Source organism: Delphinus delphis, chromosome 7, assembly GCF_949987515.2.
Source record: "Delphinus delphis chromosome 7, mDelDel1.2, whole genome shotgun sequence".
Lineage (NCBI taxonomy): Eukaryota > Metazoa > Chordata > Mammalia > Artiodactyla > Delphinidae > Delphinus > Delphinus delphis.
The window spans coordinates 6,751,866-6,764,314 of NC_082689.1; the positions used below are offsets into that span (position 1 = coordinate 6,751,866).

The 12,449-nt window shown below is 39.1% G+C and overlaps 1 protein-coding gene across 7 annotated transcripts in view; it reads left to right on the top strand.

The window, feature by feature from the left end:
- Nucleotides 1-12,449, top strand: part of USP40 (ubiquitin specific peptidase 40) — a 90,084-nt gene that overhangs the window by 14,740 nt on the left and 62,895 nt on the right. For 6 of the 7 annotated variants that reach the window (XM_060015896.1, XM_069540827.1, XM_069540829.1 and 3 more), the window contains 3 exons: nt 2,043-2,171; nt 9,341-9,433; nt 10,823-10,930. In XM_060015896.1, the coding sequence (XP_059871879.1) occupies nt 2,043-2,171; nt 9,341-9,433; nt 10,823-10,930 (330 nt within the window). The remainder of the gene's footprint in view (nt 1-2,042; nt 2,172-9,340; nt 9,434-10,822; nt 10,931-12,449) is intronic. The other variant, XM_069540828.1, reaches the window with a different exon arrangement.

The following is a 12,449-nucleotide window of genomic DNA, read 5'->3' on the forward strand; positions in this document are numbered from 1 at the left end:
AGTAGTACATTCCTGTTTGGATTTAGTTTACTTTAGATGCAAGAATGAATTGCGCATCTAGAAAGTAAACAAATTGGATGTCACTAGTAGAATTTGTAGAATTTGTAATCCTTAAGACATGGGAAAGAAAAAGTTTTAAAAGCAAATTAATGACATAATCTACTTACTTTATAAGCTATTTAGAAATATTTTCTATGTAACTGTATACATGCCAAGATCAGAGTGATGAGACTGAGGCATTTCTTACTACAGATCATTCTTTATATGTTTAAGTCCAGAACATTTGTTAGCCAGCTGTTGAATTTCTATGTATAAAAGTAATCTCTTTTCTAAATGGTCTAAAGTTCAGGTGGGGCTTTCTCTACTTCAAGCCTAGTTACTGAGCTTTTTGGTTTCGTTATTATATTAATCTCCATTCAGAGCTTCTAATGTGTCGGCCCTGAGCCTGTTACTGGCGCGTGTAGAATAAACAGGTTTTCCAGAGTGCTTCCGCTCCTATTTGCTGCCTGGAAAAAACTTTCTTTCCAGAATAATTGAGTTAACTCTCTTTTTTTCTTCCCATTTTTATTGAGGAATTATTGACATACATCACTGTGTAAGTTTAAGGTATGAAGAATGAGGGCTTGGTTTACATATATTATGAAACGATTACCACAATAAGTTTAGTTAACATCCATCATCTCACAGAAAAATTTTTGTCCTTTTATAAAAAGTAGTTTGTCATGGGAGTTCCCTGGTGACCTAGTGGTTAGGATTCCTGGCTTTCACTGCCATGACCCGGGTTCAATCCCTGGTTGGGGAACTGAGATTCTGCAAGCTGTGTGGTGCAGCCAAAAAAAAAAAAATAGTAGTTTGTCACATGATTTTGACATATGTTGAAATAACAAAACTGAAAAAAGCAAAACAACACTTATCTAAGCAATTCACAATAATTTTACTTTCTGATTTCTGTATTAATGAAAAAATTACCATTTTGCATCTTTGTTTACATCTCTCTTGTGTTTTCCCTAAGCCAGACATTTAAAAAATGCTGCTTACTTAAAAAGTGCAATTTAAGCAAATAAGTTCTTAAATAATTGGCACTCCCTCAAGTAGCATCCATATGCCAAGTATCCCTTAACCTAGAGAAGGTTTTTTTAATGCCAGTGTAGGTGTCCATAACTACAGAGCACGCTACTTGTAGAAAAGATTGATCATAGAATTGATAAATCAAGGAAGAACCTGTTCATTCCACTAAACTGCCTCTAAAGGAAACCAGCTAGTATTCATAACTGCTAAACTCCTGTTATATGCAGAGGACTGAAGTGTCAGGAGGGGTGATAGATAGTAGATACAACTCTGACTTAGAGGTGCATGACACTCTAGTTAAAATGTAGGACGAATTCAACTGCTAAAGAGCACATTTATAAAGCAGCATAATAGTTTAATACAGGATGGTTTTTTCTTGCTAAAACTCTGATAGGGTACTGTGTGTTTTGTTATCACATGGGGTTACACGATTTTAGCCAAAGTACATAAAAATAACATCTTGTTTGGATATATATATATATATATATATATATATATATATTTTTTTTTTAATATTTATTTGGCTACGTCGGTTCTTAGTTGCAGCTTGAGGGATCTTTTGTTGCGGTGTGCGGGCTTCTCTCTAGTTGTGGCGCACGGGCTTAGTTGCCCCGTGGCATGTGGGATCTTAGTTCCCCATCCAGGGATCGAACCTGCTTCTCCTGCATTGGAAGGTGGATTCTTAACCATTGGACCACCAGGGAAGTCCCTGGATATATGTTTTTATGTTTAACTCAGAGGCAGAATTTGGCATAATGTGATTGGTATTAGATCAACGATAGATAATTTTCAGTCTAAGAATTACGAATTTCAAATTTTAAAGCCGATTATTCAAATTTATCTTAATTTACCCTAAATAACAATAATAGTGAAGTTTCTTACTAACTTTAATAGTTGACATTTTTTTTCCCCCTTTGGTTATGTATCTTCTTATTTTATGTAAACTGTATCAATGTTTGTGCTCTTTCTTGTAGAGTGAATTAGATGACTTGGAATATATGTATGACCTCTTCTCAGTTATTATACACAAAGGTGGTTGCTACGGAGGCCATTATCATGTGTATATTAAAGATGTAGATCATTTGGGAAACTGGCAGTTTCAAGTAAGTATAGAAATTAGATTAAAAGTATCTTTGCAACTTTTTCCTTTTCTAGTCCCATTATCTTGGTGAGGCTAATCTTTTGCCATTTATTATATATTCACTCTGTAGAAAACTTATAGGCACCGAAAGTTAATACAGATAGATGTTTAAATTTTTTATTTCTAAATAATTTCACACTTACAGAAAAATAACCAGCATAGTACAAACACCTCCTGTATACTCTTCACCTAGGTTCTCCAGTTGTTAACCATCTTGCCACATTTGTGCAGGCACATCCTCTGTATACAGACGCATGCACACACACACAGTTAACATTATCATTATCAGTGCTGACCACTAGAAATAAAGTTGAAGCCATTAGACCTCTTTACCCCTAAGTAACTCAGTGTTTATCTCCTGAGAACCAGGACATTCTCTTACATAAGCATAGGTCAAAATCAGGAACTTTAACACTGATATAATATTATTTATTATCTAATATATGTTTTATATTCAGATTTCACAGCGGCCTCGTCCAAATCCTTTAGAGCATTTTCTGCCCCACTCTAGTATCAAGCCCAGGATCGTGCATTAGGTTTAGTTAGCATATGTCTTAAGTCTCCTTTAATCAGTAACCATTCCTCAGCTTTTCTTTCTTTCATGGCACCAACCAAAGATTTTCCTCCTATATTGTCTTCTAAAACTCTTATAGTTTTGCCTTTTACAGTTGAAACTTCAGTCTTCCTGGAATGCTTTGCTGTGAATGTTGTGATGTTGTTTTTCCATCTGGGTACCCAGTTGCCCATTACCATTTATTGAATGATCCATTCTTTCCCCACCAATTTACAATGCCAGTTCTGTTATATCAATTGTTTTCTTACATTTGAGTCTATTTTGGGGCTCTGTATTCTGTTTTTGTTGTTGTTGTTATTGTTCTTTTTTTCTATTCCTAGGCAAATACCACATTGTTAATTTCTGTAGCTTTATACTGTGTTATGATAACTGGTAGGGCAAGTCTCCCTATGTGTTATTATTCTTCAGGAGTGTTTTGCCTGTCTTGGATTTTAATGCTTTTCTGAACATTTCTAGAATCACCTTGTCAATTTTCTCACACATACACACACATAAAAGTAGTGGCATTTTGTATCTACATGTGTAAACAAGATACATCTTTTTGGTTTTTAGAGCTTCTTTAATGTCTTCTGAAAAAGTTTCATAATTTTCTCTAGAAGAGAAAGCACTAATTGGGAATCCACTTCCAGTTATTTGCAGTGGGAAAAATTATAATCTATTACACACCAGCACCAAACTCTCAACCAGTTTTCTAAAATGTAACTAAAACACTGGTAAATTCCAACCCATCATGTTAGGATGCAGAATGCTTAAAACCTATCTTCAAGAGTGTCAAACCGGGGCTTCCCTGGTGGCGCAGTGGTTGAGAGTCTGCCTGCCGATGCAAGGGACACGGGTTCGTGCCCCGGTCCGGGAAGATCCCACATGCCGCGGAGCGGCTGGGCCCGTGAGCCATGGCCGCTGAGCCTGTGCGTCCGGAGCCTGTGCTCCGCAACGGGAGAGGCCACAGCAGTGAGAGGCCCGCATACCGCAAAAAAAAAAAAAAAAAAAAAAAAAAAAAGAGTGTCAAACAGTTAATATTATTGTGAATGAAAAATTGCTCCACATGTAATAACATGGCTTCTCTGAGTGCCAGCAGTATTGAAGGTGCTGTGTTGCCTTTGTTGACATTCACTTTGCCTTTCAGAACATCTACCTGTGTTTCTGATGCTCTATCAGTTGTACTTAGAATGCACTGAGAGATAACGTATGTTTTGTAAAGTTTGGGTATTTAAAATCTAACTGTTCTAGTGGGAAAATGTTGATCAGGGAGGTGTTCTGTGGGGCTATGTCTATACTGTATTTTTTGGACTATTTGTGGCTGGTGTATTGAAGTACAGTTATCTTTAGTACATTGATTTTATAATCAACCATCTTGCTAAACCCTCTTATGTTGTAGACATTTTTGGAAAAAGACAGTTTTGTTTCACTCTTTGTGGTCCTTAACCTTCCATTTCTTTTATTTCTAGAACTGGGTTTATCCAGTTCTGGGTTGAGGAAGCCATAGAAGCATCTCTCAAATGCTTGTGCCATATTTGCCAAGCTACTAGCTTGTCTGGGCACATTCCAGGCAGATGGAGTGAAGCACTTCTTATCCTCCTCTCGTCTAACTCTGCTCTCCATGTTTCCATCCTTCGTTGCTGATTCTTATTACCTTGTTGCCTTCCTTCACTCTGCTGTCTTACAGTCGCAGGGTCCTGTAGTAGTGAACCTTACCCTCTAGGGCACCCCCAGCCCTTTCAAACAATTATTTTAACTTTATTTCATTCTCTCTAAAAGATGAAGTTGAAGCCTTTTATTAGATTCTCATAGAAACTTGCGAACAGGTCTAATAAATAGTTATGATGTTGTTCGTTTATTTTTTTCTCTTTGCCTTTTCCACTGTAGTTCTTGGTTTTTTCCTTCCATTTATGCTTCCATTTGTGGTAGCCTTTTCTTCTGATGTTGCCCTGTCTCTCTCCAGCCTTAGAAAGTGCCCCTGCGCTCCATGTCAGTTTGGCTTCCGCCTCGGGAGTGTGTCTCTGCTTTCCTCCATGCTGGCTGCAGACATTTCTTCAATTTTGCTCAGCCATTGTCAGATTTCAGGCACTTCTCTAGCTAGTGGGATTTATCCTCAGTATTTTGAGGCATAAAATATTTATTTACAGTTTCCTATTTAAGTTTATCATTGACGTCATGCACAGAGGTAGCTTCACACTGTGTGGTGAGGTAGCGTGGCTCAAAAGTAATGATTCTTTTCTTTGTGTCTTCCTTTTGATTTGTGCTTCCTTGAACTTCTCTGCAATTTTGTGTTCATTTCTTTGGAAATGGTCAGCAGCCAAGCTCTTCTCCCGGTTCCATTATGTAACTCGAGAGGGCAGGCAGGCATTCTTTCATTTGGTTTTGCCCTCTGCACTGCTTCTCTGGTCTTGAAGCTCTGGTACTTTAGCAAGGTCTTCCTTGGGGCTTAAAGAACAATCAGAAGATTGCTTTCTGTTTGTGCTTGTGTATTTCCTTATTCATGGCCTCTACGAAGCATCCTTTTTTTTTTTTTTTTAATTCTGCTCTTTAAGAATCACGAGCTTTGTGGTGTTCACATAATGATGAGTGCTTTAAGAATTTCAACTTCAGTAGGTACACCTGATGGACACCGCTTGTCTCTCTACTACCATTATCCTGAGAGATCTCTTATACCTAGAGACAAAGGATTCCAGATACACTAAACATAGACAGGTATTGTTTTCTCTGCTTATAGTTTAGCAATTTCTTCTTCCCTTTCAAGGAGCTGTCTGCAAGGAACAAGTTTCATGACCAACCCCACATAATGTTCCCTGGGTGAAAGCCAACATCTCAGTCTCTCTCAACCTAAGTAGAAGATGATCTCTTGCCTCTTGCCTGGAGGTCATTAACTATTCAAAATGTGGCTCTCGATCTGCTGTAAAGAGGAGCCTGACCTGTGCCTTCCAAAGTGGGGTCTTTTGCTTCACTGATGGTTGACATCACTTCAAGCATCATCTTGCACATTTGAGGATGTGGGACAAAGAAGTTTTACAACAGCTCCCAGTAGGCAGCCCTGGGACTGGTGCCTCCTGGACCAGCCTGTCCCCACAAGGCCAAGGTTGGACACCGGCAGAGTGCAGGAGGACTAGGCCCAGCCCATGTGCCACCTAGGGCGTGTCACACCCTAGGCAATGCCGGCCTGCGTCTCCCCTCCTACCATTTTTATTTTTTATTATTTTTTTTTTCGCGGTATGCAGACCTCTCACTGCTGTGGCCTTTCCTGTTGCGGAGCACAGGCTCCGGACCCACAGGCTCAGTGGCCATGGCTCACGGGCCCAGCCGCTCCGCGGCATGTGGAATCTTCCCAGACCGGGGCACGAACCCGTGTCCCTTGCATCGGCAGGCGGACTCTCAACCACTACGCCACCAGGGAAGCCCTCTCCTACCATTTTTAAATCTCTTGTTCCTTAGCTATAAATGTCTTTAAACATATTAAACATACTGTTTTATTCTCTGATAATTGCAGTATCTGAAGACTTTGTGGGTCTTTGGATATCTGCTGATTCTGTTTCCTTATGATTTTGCTATTTTAGACTGTGATCTTGGTTGGCTGGTTGGTTTTGTAAGAACACGGTGTAGGAGTAATTTGAAGCCTGAGTTAAAAGTACCTTCTTCCACGAAAGATGTGTATTTGTCTCTACCACATGCCTGGGGTCACCTCCAACCTTTAATACCTTTAAAATAAGATCTAGACTTGGTGGTTCTAGAGCCATACAACTGATGTGAATTTGGGCCACAACCCACATGAAGACCTACTTGTGATTACAGATTATTAGAGGAAATGTTTTTCCACCTTCATCTAGTATCAAGGTCAAAACAAGCAAGTTTCTCATTGTCCTTTGTTGTGGGGTGGATTTTTTGGTAGGTCATGCTTATATTGATAGCATAGTCCTTTCAGGTCTCTAGCTTTCTGCTGGAATCTATCTTTGTGGTATAATAAAAAATATATACTTGGTCCTTGTCCCAGGTCCCTGGCACAGAGCTCCTTGAAATTTCCTGAGTGATTAGGCATGTCTTTTCTTGTTCATAAGGAACCCCTTTCAACCATACCTGAGTTTATGCTAATCAGGTTACCTGCGGGGTGAGGGCTGGTCAGCAGAGAAACCAACCACATGATTAGAGGGTTGGAACTTTCAGACCCACCCCCTCACCCAGGGAGGCACAGGGGCTGGAGATTGAGTTTGGTCACCGAGGGCCAATGATTTAATCAATCATGCCTGCATAATGAAACTTTGATTAACACTCTGAAAGAAGAGGACTAAGGGAGTTTCCAGGTTGGTGAATACATCCATGTGCAGGGAGGGTGGCCACCCCAACTCCACGCGGACAGAGGTTTCTGCCCTCGGGACCCTCCCCAGCCTTGCCCTGTGTACCTTCATCTGGGTGTTCGTTTGTATCCTTTGTAATAAACTCTAGTCCTGAGTATAAGTTCCTGAGTTCTATGAGCTGTTCCAGGAAGTTATCAGACATGAAGTGGAGCTTGTAGAATTTGTGATCAGCCAGGCCGAAGTGCAGGTAGCCTGGGAACCCCATTTGCAGCTGGTGTCTGAAGTGGGGGCAGCCTCGCGGCACTTAGCAACATTAGTGTCAGAATTGAATTAACGGACAGCCAGGTGGTGTCAAAGAATTGGAGAGCTGGTTGTTTAGAAAACCAGCCATTCAACTCCCCACTTTGGGTAGGTCCTTACGCTTTGTCTCCCAGACCCTGTCCTGTGTGAGCATCAAGGTGGAAGCTGTGTGTCAGCAACGTTGAGCGGCTGGAGACCTCAACTCTGGATTTCTTCCCTTGGATCCTCATGTCACTTGTTCTCTGAGGATTTTTCCAATGTTCTCTTGCTAGTTCGGCATGTGTTTAAAAAGAGATTTTCTTTTGTTGTGTGTTTTACTTTATCCAGCATTTTTAGTAATTTTACAGCAGGATGGTTGTATTTCATCTGCCGTATTCTTCTATATTTCTTTATTAGTTTTGTCTTATGTTAACTGTTTAGGTCTATTTGTGTTTATGATTTTAAGCCAGTTTAAAATACCTTTGCAAGATGTCATGTATGAAATAATAAAAATACCTTATCGGGAATTTTGACATGTTTCCAAGTAACTTCATAAGATGGGGTGCAAACTTGGGTGATCAGAAAATAGGAGGGAGGGACTTCCCTGGTGGTGGAGCGGTTTAGAATCTGCCTGCCAATGCAGGGGACACGGGTTCGAGCCGTGGTCCAGGAAGATCCCACATGCCACGGAGCAACTAAGCCCATGTGCCACAACTTCTGAGCCCGCGTGCCACAGCTACTGAAGCCCGTGCGCCTAGAGCCCGTGCTCCACAATAAGAGAAGCCACCTCAGTGAGAAGCCCGCACACCACAACGAAGAGTAGCCCCTGCTCGCCGCAACTAGAGAAAGCCCGCACGCAGCAACGAAGACCCAACGCAGCCAAAAATAAAGAAAGAAAGAAAGAAAGAAAATAGGAGGGAATGTTTAAGCTGAGCTTGCAGAGGTTGGTAGGATTTTGTTAGGCCAACATAAGTGAGTGAGAATAAATTGGGTGGAGACCAGAAAATATTTTGAACTGAATGATAATGAAAACACAACATATCAAAATTGTAGGATGCAGCTAAAGTAGTGCTTAGTGGGAAGATGCTGGAACCCGCTGTGTGTATTGTGCTAGAAGCTTTCCTTATCTCACAATCCCAATTTACAGATAACGCCAGAGAGATTCGGTAATTTGTCCAGGATTATTCAACCAGTTGACATTTAAAACCAGGCTGCCTGATTCCAAAGCATATACAAATTATTATGATGTTTTTATCATCATTTCTCCATCTTGAAACCTCTGTGGCACGAACACTCCTATTTCGTTAACTGCTTTTTAAGGGATTAGTGATAGAAACTTTTTTTTTTTTACTTTTATTTGCATTTTTTTTGGCGGCATTTATTCCTGGGCCATAAGTTTTTGTTTCTTCAGTTTCTTCTGGTATATCTATTTCTTCTGGACAACCTCCTCTTCTGGTTTAGGAACAATCTGTTCTTTTTCAGTAAGGATCATCTCAGTGTGGCAGGGAGAGCTCATGTATGGGTTGATCCGACCATGAGCTCTGTAAGTCCTGCGCGGCATCTTGTGGGCTTTGTTCACCTGGATGTGCTCAGTGACCAGAGAATCTACATCTAAGCCCTTAAGTTCAGCGTTACTCTCTGCATTTTTGAGCATGTGCAGTAGAAATTCAACACTCTTTTTGGGCCACCGACCCTGCATCCAGCCCCACTGTTTGACCTGGGCACACCTACCAACTCCACCATTGTAATGACAGAATGGCACACACTGCTTCTTTAAAGTGACATCCTTCACATACTTGGTGGCTTTTCGGATGTGCATATCCTTAACGGCCTGGGCAGTTTCATGAGTGTTCTTAAAGTGAACACGAAGATTTGAATCTCTTGCATGATTTTGTGGGGTTTTCTGGGTCAGGTGAATAGTGAACCATTTTTAGAGGTCACCTCAGGCCGCTTACCAGAAAAGAGAAACTTTTTTATTGTTTTCTTTCTTAGGAGGACAAAAGTAATCCAGATGTGAATTTGGAAGATCTTCAAAATGAAGAGATTGATGATCCATTGATGATTCTAAAAGCAGTCTTACTACAGGTAGAGAGAGAGTGTGTATGTTTATATTTGTGTATGTATATGAGATGTATGATTCAGTTGGCAGAAGTGATATTGTTACTGTTCATAGTCTTTTTCTTTTGGGAAATTCTCTATTTAAAAAAAATTTTTTATTGGAGACTTTCTGGTTGTGAAAGGAATACATATGAATAGTAGAAAATTTGAGGGGAAAAAATTAGAAAGTATATAAAGAAACAAAGTTTAAATAAACCAAATGTCCGGTCATTGTTAACACTTTGATATATATTCTTTGCATTCTGTTTCCTTTGTGTTTATATACATATTTTGGGATTGGGTTACAAGTTTTTTGTGATATTATTATTGTTATTTTAAATTGAATTGGGATTTACTTTACATACGGTTTTGGAATTCACTGTTTTCCCATATTATCCTTTTAATGTCTGTAGGATCTGAAGTTATGTCCCCTTTTTCATTCCCAGTATTGATAATACCTCACGTATGTGACTTTTAATGTTTGCTTTGTACCCTGTTGTAAGGATGGTAGTCTCATTTCATTTATTCATTCGTTCTTAATAAACAGTTTTTATCTCAATTTCTTACTAGGGACCTCGGTTGAGTATTGGTCTATGGCCACTATATCAGTCTACTAGGGCTGCCATAACAAAATCCCACAGACTGGGTGTCTAACGTAACAGAAATTTATTTTCTCATAGTGCTGGAGGCTGGAAGTCCAGATCAAGGTGTCAGCAGGTTTCTTCTGAGGCCTCTCTCCTTGGCTTGCGGATGGCTGCCGCCTTGCTGCTTTCTCACATGGTCTTTTCTATGTGCATGCGCATCCCTGTGTCTTTGTGTGTCCAGATTTCCTCTTCTTATAAGGACACCAGTCAGATTGGATAAAGGCCCACCCTAAAGGCCTTATTTTAACTTAATCACTTCTTTAAAGGCCCTGTCCAAATATAGTCACAGTTGAAATTTTGAGGGTTAGGAATTCAGCATATGAATTCTGATAGTAGAGGGACACATTTCAGCCCATAATAGTCACTTCTTACCCCCTTTTAGAACTTGGTTATACTTCAGAACATTCAGAAGAGACAGTCTTTTTGCACTAAAGTATTTCTTCTAAAAATCCCACATAATATCAGGATTTACCAAACCTTGGAATACTCTTTGGATATTGCTCTTGAAATGTTTAGACTTTGCCGCATGGAAAGTGGCAGAATTCAAGTTTTCTAAACTTAGGCTTAATCTAATTTTTTAAAAAACTTTTTATTTTGAAACAATTATGGTTAATCCACTTACATGTTTGCTGTTACAGGCACATTTATTAATCCTGTTGGGTCCCTTGAACTCATAAGTGTTGAGGTTATATCTTATCAGATTTTCTTAAATGACTTTCTTTTCTCTCATAAGGAGGAGAGTAATCTAATTCCTGTTGATCAGCTGGGCCAGAAACTCTTGAAAAAGATAGGAATATCTTGGAATAAGAAGTACAGAAAACAGTATGGACCACTGCGAAAGGTAATACATGACATCCTTGTAAGAAGTCCTATTCCCAGGAAATTTTATTATGATTTTGGCAACATGAATTTCTTTGGGGAAGGAAATTTCAATTAGATGGAAATACAATTAGTATTTTGTTTAATGATTAGAATTCAGTTAATTATTAAGCAATTTATAGAATCAAGAAGTAAGCAAAAAAAGAATAGAGGAGGAGCTTTTAATCACAACAGCAAAAAATGTCACAAAGTTCATATCCTAAAGCTTATCATCTTATTTATAGAAACGTCTTCAGGTATTCACCCAAATTTCACTTTTATCTTTCTTTGACACACAGTTCTCCTAAACTTGGCAATCTGGCTTCCTAGGCTGTAAGGTTAGGTTTAAAAACTGGTACTGCCAGACTTGGGAGACAAAAACTTGACTAAAAACAAGCAAAGCAACAGAACAATTAGTCAATATTTTGGAGCTATTTCTTGTAGAAGCAAAGAGTGTACATAATATAGTCTGTGTTTAAGTTCACCTTTTAATTAGACCACAGTTCATAAATTAATGACCATGAGTTCATAAACAGTCTTAGGTTTTCATTTAAAACGATTGGATCAGTGTTTCAATATTTTACTGTTAAGTATGTTATCAGCTGTGCAGGGACTTTTTTGTCTTGTTTTGTTTTTAAATAAAAATATCCTTCATAAATTTGAGGAAGTTAGCTTGTACTTATAGTTGACTGATAGTCTTATGTCTTTTTTCTTTGAGGTTAATTTGTGCTTTTATTTGCCAATATAACTTAACTACAATGGCTTGCAAACTTTTTTGACCTAAAAAATGCATCTTACATCACAATCCAACCAACACACACGTATATAACTTGTATACATATGTGTATAACTGAAATGAGTTTTGCCAAAAATACCTATCCTAACACTGAATGTTCTTTTTTTTAAGACTTCTTTTTGAGTAGTTTTAGGTTTACAACAAAATTAACAAGAAGGTACAGAAATTTCCCATATACCCCCTTCCCACGTACATGCGCAGGTGTTATCAGTATCACTCATCAGGGTGGTGTGTTTCTTTTTTTTACCCTAAACCAAGGATGAACTACATTGACACATCATAATTGCCAAAGTCCACAGTTCACCTAAGGTTCATTCTAATGGAGTAGATAGTATGGTACATTCTGTAGGTTTGGACAAAAGTATACTGACATATATCCATTGTTATAATGTCATACAGAGTATTTTCTCTGCACTAAAAAACTGTACTCTGTGTATTCATCACCCCTCTCCCCCAAACTCCTGGCAGCCACTGGTATTTTGATTGTCTCCATAGTTTTGCCTTTTCCAGAATGGCATATAGTTGGAATCTCTCTCTTTCTTTCTTTTTTTTTTTCTCTTGAAAAGAGAGGTTCAAAGCCTTTATGTTTATGAGACCACTCATGGCCCACCCATTCATGGGCTGGATGGGCTCTAAGTGGCAGGACTTCCCCACTAAATACTGCAGCTTTTCTTCCAATATTGAACCCTGTCCCACTAGTCTTGCC